Source organism: Macrobrachium nipponense, chromosome 38, assembly GCF_015104395.2.
Source record: "Macrobrachium nipponense isolate FS-2020 chromosome 38, ASM1510439v2, whole genome shotgun sequence".
In the NCBI taxonomy this organism is placed as follows: Eukaryota; Metazoa; Arthropoda; class Malacostraca; order Decapoda; family Palaemonidae; genus Macrobrachium; species Macrobrachium nipponense.
In genome coordinates, this window is record NC_061098.1 from 9,492,562 (window position 1) to 9,514,144 (window position 21,583).

Sequence of the window (21,583 nt, forward strand, 5' to 3'; positions counted from 1 at the left end):
ACTTAAACATTTTAATCATATGCGTGGGCGATATCTTGGAAAATTCCTCAGCTTTTGCCCTGAAGATTTATATCAGCAATTTCCTCTCTTAAGAATATGGTACAGCCATAATTACCATTATTGTTCTGTCATTAATTTTACAATCAAATAGAAGGTTGTACTCCGGGATTAATGAGGGTATGGTTGGGAGGGAGATTCTGATTAGGTTGGAAGCCAGGGAAGGGGAAATTTGAGACATGTATCATTTGGTGAGAAGGGGAGAGAAGCTACATGCAATCCATGTAGGGCAAAATTCCTCTAGGAGGGCCATCTGGAGCGATCAATGTCAGTTGTTATACAACTGTCTGTGTCAATGGCTGTGCCTTTTTCCAATTCTGTTTTGGAAACATCACCAACATGCAATCAGGGCTGTTACTGGCATTCAGTGGAACAAGGGGAGGAGGAGGAGGAGGAGGAGGAGGAGGAGGAGGAGGAGGAGGAGGAGGAGGAGGAGGAGGAGGAGGAGGAGGAGGAGGAGGAGGAGGGGGGGGGGGGGGGGGGGGGGGGGGGGGGCGGGGGGGGGGGGGGGAGGTTGGAAGCATCACTGCCACCTCAGTCCTCCAGGATAATTTCATATGAGGTGAAATTTTTTTGTGACAAGTTTCGCACAGATACTGGGTGCACTGCCAAGCAGCAGTTATTTATGCAGTTAATCAACCTAGTTTCATTTTCCAGTATAACTGGAAAAGTAGGTTTGCATTTTCTATGCTAAATTGGATAGATAGCTACAAGCACATGGCATTTGTTCTCGTGGAAGACCCAACAACTGCTTGGGATTTTTGCAATCATAGCTTTGAATGTATTTTTTGGACTTTTTTTTTTTTTTTTTTTTTTTTTTTTTATCCTAGTGGATAAATAAAAGTATAATCCACGAAGGAAAAATAAACAACAGAGTTTCTGCAAGATCTTTCGACTCGACGTCTTTTACTCAGCAGATAATTTGACTTACATGAGGGATTGACAGTACAGGAAAGCTTGTATAACTGACAGATAGGGATTATAAGGAGATTAGTACCTAGAATCCAGCACACCTGGAGAATGAGTAACCTTTCCAAACAAGCATAAAAAAAGTTAAGTCAATCTGCTCAAACACAAGGACAAGACAAAGGATTATATATGGTGACAGCTATTCAGAACTTTGGTAAACAAAAACTCATTCACAATACATATTTAACACATATACAATGAAGATATCTCTAAGGCAACTAATTTGTATTTAAGTCTGTAAATACAGGCAGTTCCCGGGTTACGACGGTCTCGGCTTACAACGTTCCGAATTACGACGCTTTTCAATTATATTCATCAGACATTATTTCCAGGGTTACGACGCCTACAACGCTCATCTGGCAGATGAAATATAACACCAAAAATGCAAAATAATCAATGTTTGAAGGTTTTTTTGATGAAAAATGCCATAAGAATGCAGTTTACATAGTTTTCAATGCACCCAAAGCATTAAAAGTAAGGTTTTCTTAGGATTTTTGACGATGTTCCGGCTAACGACGCGTCTCAAGAACATAAACCCTGTCGTAACCCGGGGACTGCCTGTATATCTATAAGGTCATTCTTAAAAATGTTACAAATACAAAGGTCTAAATGAAACAGGCCACGACTAATATTAAAATTACAATGGAAAGTAAGTTGCATTATGGCAGATTCTATAAGATTTCGTGATAAGACATCTTTTGACCTTGCAATTACTGAACTACCATTCCAATTCATTCGGTGGTTGTTTTCACCTAAATGAATGAATATTGTATTAGATGTTTACCCAGTTTTTACAGAATATTTATGCTGGTTTAATCTTACTTCTAAGCCCTTGCTCGACTGTCCGAGATAAATAGAGGAGCAGTACATACATGGAATTTTATATATTATGTTGTTGCTTTCCCTGAGGACATTTTTTATTAACATTCCTTTTAGTGTGTTATTATAGGAAAAAACAAGGTTGACCTTAAAGGCTTTTAACAATGATTTAATGGTTTCAAATCCGTTAAAATAAGATGAACTGAGAATGTTCTTAAAATTTTCTTTCTCTGTGTTACTTACACTATAAAATTTTTGTGGGCTTTATTATAACAAATATCTAATATAGTTGAAGAATAACATAAATCTTTCCCTATTTTCCTTATGTATTAAAATTCTTGATCGAAAAAATTGATGTTTTGATGTTAAATAAACATGAGTTAAGTTGTTGGTTGGTTTCCTATAAATACTGAATTTACATTGAAATGGTTCTCTATGTATCAAAACATCCAAGAAAGGGAAGTAATTGTCTTTTTCCAATTCTTGAGTAAACTTAATTTCATGGTAACTGGTTATTTAATTTAGAGTGTAAATCATTTACATCAATACCAGCAGGCAGAACAGATAAAATATCATCAACATATCTATACCATTTTACAGGAATATTAGTAAGTAGCATTTTTCAAAGAATTCCATGTACAAGTTTGAGAGGAGTGGTGATAAAGGGTTGCCCATTGCCATGCCAAATATTTCTTGATAAAAGTCACCATTGAATATAAACTTACAATCACAAATCAACAACCTAGTGAGTGAAATTATGTGACTTATAGGTAGAGGTAATTCATGCCGAGTTAGTTCATTACTAAAATATTCTAAAATAGAGTCTATTGGGACTTCAGTAAAAACAAAACATACATCAAAACTAACGAATCTATAAGTGGGGCAAAGAGCAATTTTGTTTAATTTATCAACTAAATCTAGAGAATTATATATATGATATATATATTTCAAAAATTTATACGAAATTGAACCAACAGTACTGATAATAGGCCGCACAGGGTTATTTTCTGTACGTTTTGACTAATCCATACAGGTAAGGTAGCGAAGGAGATTTTACTGACAATTTGCCTAGTAGTTCTGTTTGATATTTTGTTGGTTTTTTATAAGCCACATCATCATCTAGTAGGGATGATGATGGATCAAGAAATTGAATACATAAGAAAAATAGGGAAAGATTTATGTTATCCTTCACATATATTAGATATTTGTTATAATAAAGCCCACAAAAATTTTGTAATGTAAGTAACACGGAGAAAGAAAATTCTAAGAACATTCTCAGTTTACCTTATTTTAACGGATTTGAAACCATTAAATCATTGTTAAAAGCCTTTAAGGTCAACCTTGTTTTTTCCTATAACAACACACTAAAAGGAATGTAAATAAAAAATGCCCCCCGGGAAAGCAACAACATATTATATAAAATTCCATGTATGTACTGCTCCTCTTTTCTTCTCAGACAGTCGAGCAAGGGCTTAGAAGTAAGATTAAACCAGCATAAATATTCTGTGAAAACTGGGCAAACATCTAATGCAACATTCATTCATTTATGTGAAAACAACCACCGAATAAATTAGATTGTTAGTTCAGTACTAATTGCAAGGTCAAAAGATGTCTTTATCACAAAATCTTTTAGAATCTGCCATAACACAACTTACTTCCCATTGTAATTTTAATATTACTCGTGGCCTGTTTCACTTAGACCCTTGTATTTGTAACATGTTTAAGAATGACCTTAAAGATATATTTACAGACTTAAATAAAAATTAGTTGCCTTAGAGATATCTTTGTTGAATATGTATTGTGAATAAGTTTTTCTTTACCAAATTTCTGAATAGTTGTTACCCTATATAATCCTTTAATTGTCTCGTCCTTGTGTCTGAGCAGCTTGACTTAATCTTTTTTCTTTTAAATTGTACTCATGTTTATGCTTGTTTGGGAAGGTTACTCATTCTCCAGGTGTGCCGGATTCTAGGTACTAATCTCCCTATAATCCCTATCTGTAAGTTATACGAGCTTTCCTGTACTGTCAATTCCTCATGTAGGTCAATTTATCTGCTGAGCAAAGGACGTTGAGTCGAAAGATCTTGCAGAAACTCAGTTGTTTATTTTTCCTTCGTGGCTTATACCTTTATTTATGGATTTATCACGTTTCCAAACTTTCGTGATTCAGTTATACATTCTAGTGGATAAATGAATGTGACCTGTAATCTTCAAGCACCATTTTACATATGTCTACTATTTTTCTAGGTACCTCCAGTTTCACTGTAAGGTATGCACCCATGTGTTTACATTGCCTATTAGTCAAGGTCGCTATGTTTACATGGGAAGATACTAAAATAATAATAATACATAACACTATTGTCAATACTACTGATTATCACAATAACAGCTATACTATAGCTAACAGTATAGTTGAGATCAAATTAATCAATAACACTTAAACAAATGTATACATGGATTAAAGGAAAGGAATTGTAGTGGATAAATATTTTGAACATTAAATATTAAGCATTAGTAAAAGTAAGTATATTAATACGTTAATTAATTGTAGCTGTAGTGTTTTGAAGACTTCAAAAAAGCAAGTAACAATAATGACAGGATTTTTCTATCCAGCACAAAAGGCAATAGTTTCTCGAGTTGAACACAACCCCACTACAGTGAATCACAAGAGGAAAGGTATACTATAAGCAACTGAAAACAAAAAAGCCTTTTGTACTTATCCCAAAACACACACAATACTTGAAATGAACTGTTCAGAAAGACAAAAGACTTACCTAGTTTTGTTAATATCTATGCCAGGGTTAACAAAAAGGGATGCCAAGGCTGATTTCCCCACTCCCTGTGTTCCCATCATGGCAACAACAAGGAAATTACTTTGATCTAAAAGATATGGACTCAAATCATCACACAAGGTCAAGCTTTCATCCAGAAGACGAGTCGGCCCCTTCATAATCCTCTCTGGCATCAGGGAGGCTGAAAATTACAAGTAGAAAAATATTTTCTTGGTACACGTATATGGCATTTCTACAAGGCACTATAAAAATAAGTTACATATTATACCAATCAATTTTTTGCAGGGTATGAAAAGTACTTTCAATACTTTGTAATATATTAACATCTTTATCACACAGCATGTATAAAAATAATAATCAACCATAGACCTTATACTGAGAACAATGAAAACTTCCCCTTACCCTCCATCATCAATGGCTTTGAAGCAATTTGGAAATGCTGGGTAGTAGATGAGCTTCCTGATGCATTTGGCACAGAATCTTTCCTGTAGTATAATAAAATACCAAAATCAGAACCATGTTTTTATGAACAGTGCATGGACTATGCTGTAAGCCAATGCTTATTCATATGCTTTACCAAGTAGCTTTGTAACACAAGAAGGAAACCCACACCAAATAAATTTCTACAACCGAAATGTAACTAACTCTGATAATTGCAAAACACTACCTTGCAGCTGTCACCGATGGATTGGGTGACGTTGATCGCTGTTCACTTGTGCTACGCGTTCTTGACAGAATCACAGGTGTGGAAGCCAAAACACCACCGGGACTTTGAGAACTATCATTCTCTCCCCCTTCAGCATCGACCAGACGTCCAGGCGGTCGTCCAGAATCCCGTGAAAATATGGCACTCCTGGCATTCTCATTTATGCGCAACACACCACCGCTACCAAGGCTGCCTCTCTTTTCCCAGTCTTCATGGTACCTGGATCCTCGCTTATCCCAATTTGTTGGGTGAGGATGATCATAGTGATTGGAATAACCGCTGGAACCACCTTTGTATTCGTGAGGTGGCTTCCCCAAAACATGAATCACCGGCGCTCTCATGCTTTCTGGGAGGAAAGTCTCAAATTCCCGATCAGGCTGGAAAATGAAGTGAATGTGGTTAGAGACAACAAACATTAGAAAACATTAGAAACATCATCAAATAACCTATTGGATAAAATTAAAAAGGTTAAAATGACATTTTTTTCTTTGTATATTTTGATTTTTTCTTCATATGAAAACCTAGTCATTTTTTAGTAAAGGCAGTCCCGGGCTTACAATGGGTTCAGCTTACAGTGTTCCAGGTTACAATGCTTTTCAATCATATTCATCAGAAATTATTTCCAGGTTTAAGCTACACGTTCCAGGGTTACAGCGCTTTCGGCGCCAATCTGCCATAAGAAATAGACTCCAAAAATACAAATATTCAATATTTGAAGTTTTTTTGATAAAAAATGCAATAAAAATGTAGTTTACATAGTTTTAAATACACCCAAAGCATTAAAAGTAAGGTTTTCTTTGGAGTTTTGACAATGTTCCTGCTTACGTCGTGTCTCAAGAACGGAACCCCGTCAAAAGCCGGGGATTGCCTGTACATGTATTATGTTCAACTAGAATCTATGCCTTTGGTGTATGTCTGACTTTCAAACATGTTTCTCCTTACATGATCATATAATATCCACTTGCTCATCATGTTTACAACTGAGTTGCAACCTTCTTTATTGGATTTTATCATTCACCAGATTTTACCAATGGGTTTGTATTTTTCATGTGCAAGGACATCCCTTGACTCAAGTGAGTTTGATTCCCGATACTATAGGTAGAAAAACTATGTGGATTAAAATCAACTACATATATAAAAATGGTGTAATAACCTACCACATGAATACCACAAACATCCCAGCTTCTTCCCACTACTGTTTCTACATTCAATTTCATTCTAAATATCTCTTTTGTACCAGCCACTAAGTTACTTAAGATACCAATATATATATGGGCATTCACTCAAAAGTACCAAACAGAATTGCAACTGACACAAGCAAACAGGGCCATACTATTTGGAATTTCTGAATAGCTTAACTGCCTCATGGCTGTTAAAGCTGAACATAAGCTGAATCTACGATTTTATTAGCCATTTTTAGATTTTAGTATGGCCTTCAATCACGCAATCAAAACTGGAATTCAGTTGGTCCAAAACTATTTTACAGAATTGCAATGATGAAATAATATTGCATATACTATGACCAAGTTCTCACATAAACTCGAGAGAATATTCCCACCAATAGAAAATTGTTACTTGAATACCAGACCCACTCACATGAATCCCGTGCTGAGCAACGGACAACTGGATATGATTGCTGAAACATACAGTAGGTCTAAATATCTCGGTAATGGTAGTTACAGTAAAATATAACATGACTTGTCCTAGCTATTCATATTAAGTATATAAGGAGACTTTAAAATAACCTTTACATTTAGAACTTTTTAAAAATAATGTTAAAACTTAAAGATACTATTACAACCAGAATATTTACTGCCTGTTGCTTAAGATTTTATCTAATGTTTATATCTGAAGTTTATCTTTATGGTATTTGCTATTTTTTTTGCATATGTTTTATGTTCATTGCATGTTTTGGTGCTATACACAGTGCCCATTTCGCATATAAACTAAGAGACACCAACACCATAAGGACGCAGTAGGTAGTAGTCTTCAGTCTGACCAAATACTCCACTAGCTAGGCCTATGCAGGCTTATCAAAAATCTAGTCTACATATCACAAATCTAGTCTACTCCCAAGCAAAGCAGGCCTAGGCAACCCTACTCCACACAAAAATGCCAAAACCACCAGCCCAAATATGATCATGATTCACTTGGGTAGATCTAGGGTACTTATCCGCGGCGGCCTAGACTATGGCAATTGCGGTTTTTCTACGCAGTTTTACCTACTGAACAAGAATTTTAAGTAATATTTATTCGGACGACTGTAATTAACCCCCAGGGGCCAGTACTAAACACGGCGAAATACATTGGATGGCCCCCAATCCCTAGTGGATATCGTATCCGCGGTTACGTTGCTTGCAGTCCGTGCAGACTGCTTCTGTAGAAATACCTTCACTTGCCTTAGGATATTCTTAAATAAGTTGTTAAAATTAGGGGAAAAGTAGAAAGATAAACATTAACAATCAACAGGGGCCCAAGGCCTATAACATAGGTTAAGGGGGCTGGCCGGCTAATGCCATTTTTTAAGGACAGGACTTTGATATTCACACCACTTAATAAGGTGACTTGGGACATCTCCAAACCGCATATGATTTTCGCCTCTGACTTTTGGTTTTGTGACGCCAGGGCGATTTATCCCAAAAATAACCATTTTTCAAATTCTATCTCCTCCCTTGATATTTAATATTAAGACCTAGGATTACTACCACACATAGACCTGATGTAGACCTCCAATCTAATGAGGAGTTTTTTTTCTAAGAGTCATTTTTTTTTGCTAGATATGAATTTTTCAATATGGTAAAAAAATAAACCCTATAAATCAGGAGAAAACACTTTATAAAAAAAAAAGACAAAACAAAAATTGGAAAAAAGGGCTTCATTTGGTTGTTCTATAATGTCTTTCTGACTTATATACCAAATTCCAATGTTATACCTTTAAAACTAGGTGAGAAGATAGATTTTGAAGGTCAATAGGTATAGTTTTGAGATACAGGCGTTCAAAGTTTTCCTTCGTATTTCTATAAGGACAATGTTAATAAATATGATTATTATGAATATATATTTCTTTTTTGTGTATTAATAAACCAAAACCATTTTATTTATCATAATTTAATCATAAATGATGATCCCTTTGTTCATATATCGTAGCCTGGGGCACTGCTTGAGGCAAGATGGGGCACTCCTTCCTACGCAACTCTCTCTTCCCCCTTCACTAACTCGGCTTATTACAGCGAATGTTCTTCTGTATGTTAGTGAGAGGTTTTCCTTGTATTTTCCTCGACATGATGAAATTCTTGCCGAAACAAAGATGAACAAACATAAATGCAAGAGAGTGTCAGAGGTGAAACTCGAAGGTGTACTCTCTTTTTACAAACACAATTTAATAAATCATGATTATTATGAATTTCATGTTCCATTTTGGGTATTAAAAAACCAAAACTATGTTATTTATCATAAATGAAGATCTCTTTGCTCAAAGATCGTAGCCTTGGGCACAGTGTGACGTGTGCTGTCAGGCAAGACGGGGGCGTTACTACGCAACCCTCCCTTCTCTCTTCACTACCTAGCATATAGTATTATGATATTCTGTAATAATACTTGAGCGATTTTTCTTCGTCTGTATGTTAGCGAGATGTTTTCCTTGTCTTTTCCTCATTGGCATGATGAAATTCTTGCCGAAACATACACAAACATACATAAAAGCAAGCAAATGTCAGAGGTAAAACTCGAACGTGTAGACTACTCGAGGTTTGTGATCGCACTGAATCATGACTGGACTTGGTAGCTGAGTGAAGTCTCCCTTCTTGACTCGGGGAATGTCTACAGATGCCATTTCTCCCAATTTCTTTGACAATAATTATCAAAATTTACGACAATAGAAGAAATATTGCTTTTTCTTCTACGGATCAATGTTTTAGGCTCACTGAGTTATGTTAACTAATTACCCTGTAAATACATATGAAAGTAAGAGGAATTTTGACAAAATATTTCATATACGTATTCTCAATTGCCATATGAAGCTCCATAAATTTTTTCATGACTGCATTTTTCGCCCTATACCCCCATATATAAGGGTTCCGGCCGGGCCCCCTAAGGGGAATAAAAAGTATAAAATAAACGTTACCATAATCAACACACACCTAGGCTAACCTATGACACAGGTCAAGGGGAAAACGAAAGATAGTTAAATGGTGCCCTAATCAACACATCTAGCCTATGACAAGGAAAAAAATATAAATGGTACCCTAATCGGTATTTCTACAGAAGCAGTCCGCACGGACTGCAAGGAAAGTAACTGCGGATACGACATCCACTAGGGATTGGGGCATCCAATGTAGCTATTTCGCCGTGTTAATTACAGTCGTCCGAATAAATATTACTTAAAATTTTTGTTCAGAAGGTAAAACTGCATAGAAAAACCAGAACTGCCATAGTCTAGGACGCCGCAGATAAGTACCCTAGATCTACCCCCTAATCAACATAGGCCATGTCTATGACATAAGTTTACAGGAAAAAAATAACGAAAATGAATGGTGCCTTAACATACATAAGCCTAGGTAGGTATTACAAAGTTTGAGAACAAAAATGCACATCACCATAACCAACATAGGAATAATGAAACATTTTAAAAAACTAAATTAAAATGGTACCCTAATCAACGTAGGTACAAGACAAAGTTTGAGGATGAAAAATGAGCGTCGCCCTAACCAACATAGGCCTCGTCTCTGAAACATTATTAGAAAAATTAAATAAATGGTACAGTAACCAAAACAGGCTTTGTCTATTACGTAGGTTTAATGAAAAAAAAGAAGTAAAATGTACCTTGGCCAAAATAGGCCTTGTCTATGACAGGTTTATAAAAAAAGTATAATAAATGGTAACCTAACCGACATTAGGCCTACGACACAGGTTAACCTTGACAACCTGGCAGCATCGAAGACAGGATGATTTCCTTAAGGCCTTAAAAAATATTCCTAAAACAATCCTTTTTATACGTGTTCACGAACGAGTTAAGGGAAAAATGAGCCTATGTAAGTGTTTTGGGGTTAAAAAATGTACAATGAAAAGTTAGGCTTAAGAGGATATATAGCCCCTGGGGTTATATACATACGTATTAGTTATTAAAAGATATGAAAAACGAGTGAAACTTCTTGGGTTTATCTATGTACTTTGAAACGGAGCTTTTACAGTCGAGTATTTCACAGCAATCGACGCCTGTATTTTAACTGTAATAAGAGCGTGAGTAAAACTATACAGGATAAATCGACGTTTCGGTCGACAGACACAGCTGCGAAATTTATCATTTCGACGCCCAAAACGTCGACGTCAAAAACCCAACACCATTCCAACGGCTCCAACGGACTTCGACGGCGCCATTATGAACCGTATTTCCCTGTATCACCTGTAATGAACAATGAAGAATAACTAGGAAAGCTCTCAATCGACGTGGTCACCCAGAACGGTCTGATATTATGACTCCCCTTGAAAAAAAGGGTCGACGTCAACCCACACCACCACCACCATTCCATTCCAGAGGGCTCGTCGGAATCGACGACGACGTCGACGTCGTCCCTTCTTCCTCGGCCGGAAAAGGTCTTCAGAAACGCCTTACCTTCTGGAACACTTTGCGTATCTTTTTCTTGATTTTAGTCTTGTCGCCTACATCGGCCATAATACAGCTCAGGAGGGCATTGTTTTTTCTTCCCTTTCTTCTGCTGCGACTCGTTTAGAAAGCGGCCATGTTGGAAGGACACTACTACTGACTGTGACTGTGTGGCGGATGGTTGGTTGGATCGGAGGCGTCCGTAGAAAACGACGAGGACCCGTTTTTAGCGGTCACTATGGCAGTTATAGATGGCCCGTTTGTCTTATTCGTTATTTCTAAATTGCTATTCAGTTGTCATAGTAAAATCATTCATAGGTATCACAAACGCATCAAGGAGTTCCCCCCCCTCTCGAACGAGGAGTCTTTTAGCGGTCAATATGACAAATTGACAATCATAGTTGGTGGCCATTTACCGTTAATAATTACTGCCATCGTATTGTTCAGTTGTCAAATATATATATATATATATATATATATATATATATATATATATATATATATATATATATATAATTTAGTATTTCCCCCAGACTGGAGGTTGTTCCCAAGAAACGAAAAGACAATCACTTTTTTTATTGATATCTTTTTGCTTAATCATGTCCAGAACTTCCCTCGTTACATGCAAATAACTACATATTTTTATGGTGCAGCAACTCATCGTCGCCGCCTGTAATTTTGGTAACTCACGCCACACAAGGAGGAAAAAAGTACTTTATTTTCCGGGAATTCAAGGGAGGGATGGTATGATTAACAGTGGTAAAAAGGTTCATCTGCCGTTAAGGGGACAAATAATATTCTATGGAATGAGATTTAGAGAGAAAGAAAGCGGTGCAGTGAGGAAAAACTGTTCGATAACCGCTACATTAGAGTAAGGACAAAGCTACATATTTTGATATATAGTGAGGCAAAGATGGCAGAGAAGTCTGTGTAAGAATCGGAAATGCAAGGAATGCTTGTTTCTCGGGTCTTAGAGAAAGGTTTAAACCTGTGGTATGGGTACTGCTTGTAGCATAAAGATAGTTGTATTTGTAATAGTGGAGAATTAAGAGTGAAAGATAATTTTTTAGGGAAAAGATGAATTTGCGCTTGGCTGGCTTTGAAGAATATATAAAAAGGTAGTAGTTTTTTGGGTAAATTGAATGCAAAAGTGGTAGACAAAGAGAAATGGCACTTGTTAGTATTGTATATATATATATATATATATATATATATATATATATATATATATATATATTGCAGTACCTAAGTAAACATGCAAAAAACCTGGATGTATAATATAATGTCTGACCACTTATTGATATTTTTCAATTTTCGATTCATAAGGTGTTACCAGGATTGGTGTTGCTTCACTATGCGCAAGAATTTGGAGAACTGGTTATTAGTACCATATAGATGCAAAACGACTTCACTTACTGACGAATAAAGTAACTGGGAATTTTTTCTTGTCGATTTTTTTTAACGTCACAAGCATTCTGAGATAAACTGATTATCTGTATCTGTATCACAAATGGATTGCTGGACGCCGCTATATGAAGGGAGAGAGAAGAGAGAGAAGAGAAGAGAGAGAGAGAGAGAGAGAGAGAGAGAGAGACCGGAGAGAGGGAGAAGAGAGAGAGAGAGCGTGGGGGTGAGGGAGGAGGGGGTTAAGGAGCATGATGGTAATACTCATGGTGATTATGACTGTGATGGAATAACGTTGGGGTGGATAACTGATAAGATTCAAGCAGGAAAATTCCCATGAATATTCAATATAAGTTACTGGAAAAAAATATGATAGTCACTTGAAATTCCATGTGGAGGCTATTTTATCCATAGGCCATCTAAGTAACGCCTGCACCTTCCAGCGTATTTGTATCAGTAACATCTGGCCAACTCTTAACATCACTTTGCACCAAGTACAGTGGGTCTAGAGTTTCTCTGTTTAACCGGTGCAGATCGACCCATTCCCTCCTTTGACCTTGTTGTCTGGTTGTCATAGCAATGTCTCATGCATGCGTGTGATGCTTAATAAGCACATTATGCATAATGGCCTGATTGCTGTTCAAGTTAGTGGTTTGGAGTCGCTTGCTTTCTCGTAAACAGATTAAAGAGAACTAGACCTACTATGGCCTGTGACTGAAACTATCTCACGTGTATGAATCTACCTAATGATTGTTTCATTACTAAAAATCATTCACAAAATGTTCAGGCAAGTATGCATCACTGACGAGGGTTACATAAAAAAAATTTAAAAAAAAAACTCTCTTGAGCAACATTTGGGGCCACCGCTTTTTTTCTTCTTTTTCGTACATCACTCGACTGCAAACATGTCTTCCTGTTCTACTACTTCAGCACCACTGTAAGTTTGTCGGCTCCTCCACCACTTTTGATAATTTTATTGTTCTTTTAGTGATCTCCAACAATTTCGACTCAAGAGAAACTCTTGGTCACAATGATGTTTCAGGGATGGGCGATATAGGTCTATGTATTGCTACCTACCACTTTACCTGAAAGGGTAGTATAAGCTTCTTGAAATAAATGGCTGATAGTTTGGAATCATATACAGCTTTCTGAGCACTCCTTGTTTCAACATGGAATGCATCATAATGGCTAAATTCAAAATTATATTAACTATACAATTCCGGTGGCAGCATTTTGAACTTTAAAAACCAAATGGTGACATTCTCGTCTCTAGGCAAACATCTAAATGTTGATATCTGAAATGACGTACACGTGGACGCTTCATATTACAGTGATCGCTGACTATGTCATATGTTTGTTATTCTATTTTTTACTCCAGCAAGTATAACAATACAACAAAAACCCATTGTAACATCGACTAATAATAATAATAATAATAATAATAATAATAATAATAATAATAATAATAATAATAATAAGTGTACACCGAATACCCTTTTGTACACATCAACTCTGACAATTCAGTGTAATATTAGCAGCATGACGAAGCATTGTCCAACCCAGCTGGGTCCTATGAACTGCCTTCAGCGGGAATTCCTTTGAAATCACAGTGGAAAGAATCTTTTTTTCTCTTTTTGTTTGGAGTTAATGTCATTGTTAAGCAAAGAATGGTGACCTAAAGGTGCCTGTCTGGTGTTGGATGTATAACATCGATTACTTCGCCTCTCTCTCTTTCTCTGTCTCTCTGCATAGATACAGACACTAACTAAGTAGTACGTGTCAGTCAGAGCTGATCTCTTTTTGACCCCTTTTTTCATCTGCCTACAGCCTTTCCTTGCTTTTTTAAAATTTATTTACTTTGGTTATTGTCGCCGTTTCTTCTTCTTTCTAAATTATCAAGTCCCATCTAAATTCGTAAATGTGAGACCAAGGCAGTTACACTTGTAAACATGCCATAGAGAACGTAAAAACTCACTGATAGCATTATCTAATCCCAAACGCTATCAGTTCAGTAGTCCGCGAAAGAGACTGCGCATTTCTTGTTACTGTCTAAACAGTTGCATACTTCGTTTGATAAAATTTCTTCTTTTTCCTCGAAGTCTTACAGTTCCCGGTGCTGCTTGACGATTAGTTCAATCACAAACTAAATCCGACATTACTCTACAATTTCTTAGCATGCATCTATCATGTTGTTGATGCGATGAGTCTATCATACTTCCTATGATTTATCAGAACAGTAATTCGCTCCAGTTCATTCGTTAATACTGCAGTCTTCTAAAATTTTCCAAACTGTTTAAAATGTTGAACTTCGACAGTGGTTTTCACGATTTTAACCGTTGTACTTCAGCATTTGCAAACTTTTAATTAATGCCACTTAAGAGTTCTGCAGTTGCAAAGAATGTAACTGTTCAACCACGTCTATCGATACACGTGTATTGTAAGTCATTATGGAATGCCTAAGCTCTCTCTCTCTCTCTCCCTCTCCTTCTCTCTCATACACTGAGGCTACATCTGTATGGTATGGTATATATATATATATATATATATATATATATATATATATATATATATATATAATCATTGAGGCTACATCTGTATTATATATATATATATATATATATATATATATATATATATATATATATATATATATATATATATATATATGCGTGAAATGTCAAATTTGGCATTCATTAGACCTGAGGTATTCGTCGACTTTGACACCTTTATTATTAAATTAAGCGATACCGTCGTTTCAAAATTATCTATTGTGATTCAAAGATGTATTATGACCATTTTGAAAATCAAAGAGCTCTTAACTAAAGACATTTAACTGTTAAATCGTGGGCAAACCTGTTCATAACGTTCACATTGTATATCTGCGTCACACTGGGTCCCGCACCTTACGACATCTCTTTAACTAGACGTAACTTATTTATAACTCTGGGTCTCATTTTTGTAATCAAGAATCAAAAGCACTTTTCATAAAAAAAAAAAAAAGTTCCGGCCTGCTTGTTATTGTGTTAAATAAAATGGGATGTTGAACTTCAAGATTTCTTGGTGACCAATCTACTTTCGGGGAAAGGTTTTGAACTCTTAATATTCAAGAGATCAATTTTACAAATAACGATTTTAAATATTTTATTTTGTCTTCACTGGTGGCAACTGGAACTGACGCTGTGATTCACTTTTGCCTAAGATCAAAACACGAATTACGTAGACTGCCTGGCCTTGCAAGAAAATCTATTTTTGTTTTTATTTGCTTTTCTCGCGATCAGCCAATCACGGCACGGCTTTCGTCGGTGTTCGGATGTATTTGAAGTATAACATTGTCCAAATAGTATTATTACAAATACGTTACTTGAGACAGGTTTTGATATATTATATGTATACCTTATACATATATGGTACATTATTTGCTGTTGAGAGCATGAAATCAATCATAATATGGTATAACAAATAGTGATATACTCTATGGCGATCTTCCTCTCAAACGAACGCGGGAAGAACGTAAACAAAAGCTCCTTCTTTATTCGAGTCAACGGAGCAAACGTTATATTCTCGATTAAAAACATGGCTTTGGTGGCATATAGCGATGACAGTGACATTGGAAGCGACTCAGAAGAAGTCGAACAACAAGTGAATGGTGTTCAAAATGATAAAAATGCAAAAATATCTCCCGAAAAGAACGATAGTGATGGGCATACCGCAATATCTCCCATCGCCAGTGCAAATGTCAATTCAGAACAAAAATCACCTTCAGACTCTGGCTTACCCTCAGGGATAGACGATATCGTCGATGAGGATGAAAACCACTACAGAGATAAACCGAACATTTTAGCATCGATACCGGAAGCAGTGCCAATAGATTCATTGCAGACGGCCGTAGGTGAAGTGGAAGATGAGCTTACTGATGTCCCTACAGCTGATAAGTGGCTGAACAAGATAAAAGAAAGTAGAGAAAGCAACACGGCAGAATCAAGTACAAAGTTTTCCAGTGGGCCTCCCAAGAAGAAGGCGAAGGCTAAAGTGAAATTTTTCGTGCCAGCACTTTCAGAGGTAGGCTATGGTAGTTCAGCGCTAGGCTGGCCTACTGATCCCCATATTTAGCTTCATTTTTAGCCATTAAAGTAAATTCTAGGCAATAAGGCTTTATGCCTGGTATAGGCAGTGCTACATTTTCCTCACTGTTTTCTGTAGGTTAGGCTAGATCTAGCCTACTGTACAATAGTCATGATGCGTGTTAGCCCAGGATACATCAAGGAGGTTTAAAAGTTCTCAGAAAGTGGAAACAAATTCTAACGCCTGCAAGGGGATAGATGATTAAAACCTTAGAATTACATATGTTTGTTGTTGTTTTAGTCTAAGACAACCTTGTGTGTGGGGTCTTTCACATTCAGGAGCCTGTAACTGGAGCAATCTGTGTTCAGAAAATAATAATGACATTCTTAACAAAGTGTAAAAATTTCATATTTTTGGGTACCTTAGGAAAGGTTGAGTGGGTATTCCATATACATATAGCCTATATGAAAAGTAAGGCAATTAATCCAAGATGTCCTAACCGAACCTTAAAATTAAAATTTTTTACTTTCACTGCCATATTGACATAGCGTCATGAGATACTTGGATATAATTTACTTAAGAGTCCAAAAGGCAATGTTGTCCTATTTTTGATGTTAGTGTGAAATTCTGCATTGCCTGCACTAACCTAAGAATGAAGAGTATATTGCTTATATTAAACTCTCTTTCTTTAGTTATTTTAAGTTATAATATATCATAATTTCTTTTAAGGAAAAGAGAGATTTTAGTGTTTATTACTTGAATATTACCAGTTTGTATGCTCAGTAACTTTTGAATGTTTTAATTTCATTGAAATTCTGTCAGTTTCATTTAGAAATTATGTTGTATGTAGAAATGCTCTCCTTATTTTATTTTTAATCTTGTACCATATGTTTTTATGGAATCATAGTTTTCTTAGAAATTTTTATTATTTTTTGTACCATATTAATTTTGTTCCCTGGACTAGTATTTATTGTTTTCTTGTTTTTCCAGTTTGCTGAAGACGAAGAGGAAGAGGAACCAAAGGAGGAGCCTGAAAGAAAGAAAGTCCAACCGTCCAATAAAGGAAGTGGTCTCTTTTCTTTTCTTCCAGAACCTAAGCACATTTCAGTTAAGGAAACAAAGCGTCCGCTCATACCTTATGTCCTGACCAAACCACCTCCTGCACGCAAGTCACCAAAACCAACTCAGGCAAAGGCAAAAATGGCATATGATAAAAAGACAGAGGTTGTTAATGACTCTGATGAAGAGGATACTGGACCATCAGATTTCTTTTCATTGTCTGAGCCATCATTGGATGCTGTTGCTGCTGTGCCATTACCACCCATCGCGACAACCATGCCAGAAGTGCAAACTAAGAGTTATGGTGAAACTGCTAAACCTAATTATGAAAATCAGATTAATCATGTGCCTGTAGAGTCGATGACCAGTGAGCAGCAACGAGAAGAATCTCAGTACTCATTCCAGCCTGAAGATCAGTCATCAGAAGGACCTGCAGATATTGATCAGGAGGCAATGATCAGGCTAATGGGAAAGCGAAGAGGAAAGGGTGAAGAAATAAATTTCATTGATGTCAGTGCAGATGATGCATTATTGACGCGTGACGAGTGGATGACAAAAGCCCTTTCAGAAGAGAAACCAACTCATAGTTATAGCAAGAAAAAGGAAGGATTGCCTTCACAAAAGCAAAAGCAGAAACACCAGATCACATATCTTGCCCATCAAGCAAAGGAGAGAGAGCTGGAACTCAAAAACAATTGGGCTCAGAATCGGATGACAAAAATGCAGACTCAGGCAAAATATGGGTTTTAAGGTCTGGTTGTTTTTTTAAAGATGTAAATAGATTGAAAAAAAAAATTGGATGTTGTAACTGGTATTTTATTATTAGCTGTTATTAAATCATTCAAGTGTCAATGATATTTTTATTCTTTTAATTATCCACTTACGCAGATTTTGTCATGTGGAATCTTTTACGGAACTGCACAGATTTCTAGCATATTCAGTTTATTTTAATTTTGAAACCTGGCATGGGAAAACTTATGAAGTACAGGTCATTTTACTATACTACTTCCATTTTGACTTGTCAAAACTTAGATGAAACTTTATATCTCCATCACTTTCAAAGAACTAAAGAAAGCTCTACCATCTTTTCAGCCCCAAGCTGCTTCCACATTCAACTCCATTCTTGCTTTTTTCTTTTAATAGTAAAATTATTACTATATAAAGTTTGCACTACAACAATGCTCCTGCTATCTATTCCCGTTATGATTGTAAAATAATACATTATTTGTCAGTGGATGCACTTTGAAAATCACATAATAAATATTCACTGTTTAAAAACCAATAAATATATTCAGTATGTATAAAAAGCAGAAAAAATGTCAGATTTCTTTGAAAATGGAGAGTTGAGATGCTCACGAGCATTCTCAGCGGCGTGGTTGGTATGGTATTAGCGTTCCACTACAATGGCCGCGGGTTCAATTCTCGGCCATTCCATTGAGGAGTGAGAGATGTGTATTTCTGGTGATAGAAGTTTACTCTCGACGTGGTTCGGAAGTCACGTAAAGCCGTTGGTCCCGTTGCTGAATAACCACTGGTTCCATGCAACGTAAAAGCACCATACAAAAACAAACTCGAAGCATTTATTCCATGGTTTATTTACAATTTTCTTGTTATCTATTGTACTGAACTATTTTTGGAGGCAAGTAAGAGCTGCCTCAATATATCAATATTGATTACTGCACTTGAAATGAGGCACAGAGTGGCGTAGTTTAACCATTGCAACCAGAAAAAATTGCCCGCGTAAAATCCTCATGCAAATTACCGAAAAAAGTAGCTATTTTCTAGAATAAGTTTAATCTCATTACGTGTAATGATATGAGAATACCGTAATTTGTAATTACTCCACAATTCCTCAGAAAAAAAATAGTGCTATGTAGGGTAAAAAAACCGCATGGTACAGGGGTGGACCATGTACGATCAATGTGTACAACCCCAAGAAAAGTACATTATAAACACACGTCCTGACACGGAGTAGAAGTCTTTAGCTCCGTTTCTCACCAACAACAAGTCGCGTCTGATGCCCATCTCCGATGTCAGGACGCGTTATAATGTACTTTTTTGGGGGTTGTACACATTGATCGTACATGGTCCACCCCTGTGCCATGCGGTTTTTTACCCTATAATGATACTGTCATAGTGGCAAGAAATCATTGCTGAAAAGGTGATGTTTGACGCCAGTTTACGGTATAAAGTTAGTTCAAATATTTTAAATCTAAACGTGGCGAAAACCCTACGTGTATTTGTGGAACAATGAAAATAGATTTAATAATGAAAGCTACAATTAAATTTCGACATCGTAGAGACAATCGAACATGACACGACACAGAAAAACATTTCATTTCCTTTTAAGAAATTTATGATACCTGTTTTTGTGACCTAAACCACTCAAAAATGATACTAAATTTATTATCAAATTGAAGAATATCAATATGTTTAAGGTACATTTTATTCTTTCGATACATGACGAAACAACATGCTTCTAGAATTGGCACTCGGGGTTAATGCTGATGAAAGAAAACGGAAGTGAAAATGAGGGGCGAACCCATTTTCTTTAAATTGAATCAAGGGATTATATAGTAATTGATCGTAGATCGCGGTTATTTAATAAGTCCAAATGACTGGTGAAATGATTTGCAAAAACTGATATTTAAAACTAGAACATAGATCTACCCTTCTTGATTCGTAAATTGTATGTTCTCTTATTTGTTTTCATCATTTGTCTCCCGATTTTTGTTTCAAGGGAAAGGGAAAATAAAGCAACATAACTTTGAAATTAATTCAGCAACTGCACAGTTGAACTTGGGAAATCTCTATGTAATGGAACTTACTAATTATACTACACAGCCCCTGATCTTAAGATCCCAACTTCTAAACGAAGCTACGACAACTGCCGTAAACCATGACACATACGAAAAAACAATTGTAAAAAAAACTCTCTGACAACGGGATAAAATCTAACGAATAATTATAAGAATCATCACTAATTTGGCCAATGTTTAAGTTTTTCAGAGGTCTATCCTAATCCAAAAGGAAGCTTATCTTTGGTAGGCAGTAACTAAAATTAAGAGTATACATTGGCACTATGTAAAATAGTAAATAAACAAAAGTATAATTAATTTTTAAAACATACAGAAAAATCCTATAATAGCAAGATTAGGTATCCTAATCAAACAAGTCTGTGTGCTACCTTTAAAAACAGTAACAATATGCAATACATTTACAGGTTTTGAAGATTAAATGTTTCCTCTCGCTTGCAAATCAATGACTGCGCTGAGAAGCAATATGGCCTACATTGCCATATTGCTAACTCGCGATGGAACTTCTATCCTTATTTATACGCGATCTACCACACGGGAAACACTTCCTCTCTAGACAGTATCTTTATGCAACGACTTTGGGTTCGTCTGCTTGCCATTGCACATAGCTACCTTTCTGTCCTTGTTTGTGGCCAAATTGTACCTCTGGTCAATAAATCACATAAGCAGCGTCACAATATTCAGCAATCGCTTCAGCTCAACCCTTACGCTGTCAGTGAACTCATTCACGAACGTTAACCTAAATTCACATCTCTCTCTAACCCACCCCCAAGAAAAGCCTGCTAAGAGAGCCATCCTCCTCTTCGCATTTGCAAACATGTCTTCTTGTTCACTACATATGAACAAACTGTTAGTAAATGGCTAAATGCCTACTACCTATAACCTGGCCTGGATTGTATCTGAATATGCCTGATCCTCTTCTTCCTCCAGTTCAAAGACATGAAATGTCAATGCAACCCCCTCAAAGGCAATGAAATTCGCTGACTGTCGCTTTATGCAACTTGGCGACTAACTTAACCACAGAATTACACCACCATCTCCATTAAGCGGCTTTATTATAAGCTACCACTAGTAATCTTGGTGGCCATGATCCCTTAGATATACCTACTTGTAGAGAGAGGCAAGTTACCACTACTCACCTTTGAAGTTCAGTAGCTGCAGACAGTTGGGAGTGATACTTCTTCAATCTTGCCAAACTACCTATACAACAAAACTCGTGGCCGTTCAACAAGAACTTGTGAAACATGATATTGACCTTACATTAGTCCCGAAATAACTACTAAAACCGAGGACAAGA

The 21,583-nt window shown here is 36.4% G+C and overlaps 2 protein-coding genes across 6 annotated transcripts; one reads left to right on the top strand and one right to left on the bottom strand.

The window, feature by feature from the left end:
• Window positions 1-4,599: 4,599 nt before the first annotated feature.
• Window positions 4,600-21,547, bottom strand: LOC135209610 (nonsense-mediated mRNA decay factor SMG9-like). 5 transcript variants are annotated; one of them, XM_064242299.1, is made up of 4 exons: window positions 6,940-7,564; window positions 5,305-5,720; window positions 5,040-5,122; window positions 4,600-4,818 (listed from the first exon to the last, which is right to left on the bottom strand). In XM_064242299.1, the coding sequence occupies exons 1-4, from the start codon at window positions 7,036-7,038 to the stop codon at window positions 4,616-4,618; spliced, it is 801 nt and encodes a 266-aa protein (XP_064098369.1). In that variant the 5' UTR covers window positions 7,039-7,564; the 3' UTR covers window positions 4,600-4,615. The 5 variants fall into 5 exon arrangements, with proteins under 5 accessions (XP_064098369.1, XP_064098373.1, XP_064098370.1 ...); XM_064242303.1 differs by lacking the exon at window positions 6,940-7,564 and adding an exon at window positions 21,426-21,547 and having other exon boundaries at window positions 4,601-4,818; XM_064242300.1 differs by lacking the exon at window positions 6,940-7,564 and adding an exon at window positions 10,955-11,129 and having other exon boundaries at window positions 4,601-4,818.
• LOC135209609 (proline-rich protein PRCC-like) lies at window positions 15,826-18,322 on the top strand. The gene is made up of 2 exons (XM_064242298.1): window positions 15,826-16,408; window positions 17,402-18,322. Exons 1-2 carry the CDS (start codon window positions 15,923-15,925, stop codon window positions 18,218-18,220), a joined length of 1,305 nt encoding a protein of 434 aa, XP_064098368.1. The 5' UTR covers window positions 15,826-15,922; the 3' UTR covers window positions 18,221-18,322.
• Window positions 21,548-21,583: the final 36 nt, after the last annotated feature.

What these genes read in the sequence shown, in the direction of transcription:
- LOC135209610 (XM_064242299.1), bottom strand. Translation starts at nt 7,038, where the DNA reads ATGTTATATTTTACTGTAACTACCATTACCGAGATATTTAGACCTACT. An exon ending in CCATCGGTGACAGCTGCAAG is followed by an intron (nt 5,123 to 5,304) that starts GTAGTGTTTTGC and finishes ATTATACTACAG; the next exon opens with GAAAGATTCTGTGCCAAATG. An exon ending in AAAGCCATTGATGATGGAGG is followed by an intron (nt 4,819 to 5,039) that starts GTAAGGGGAAGT and finishes TGTAATTTTCAG; the next exon opens with CCTCCCTGATGCCAGAGAGG.
- LOC135209609 (XM_064242298.1), top strand. Translation starts at nt 15,923, where the DNA reads ATGGCTTTGGTGGCATATAGCGATGACAGTGACATTGGAAGCGACTCA. An exon ending in TCGTGCCAGCACTTTCAGAG is followed by an intron (nt 16,409 to 17,401) that starts GTAGGCTATGGT and finishes TTGTTTTTCCAG; the next exon opens with TTTGCTGAAGACGAAGAGGA.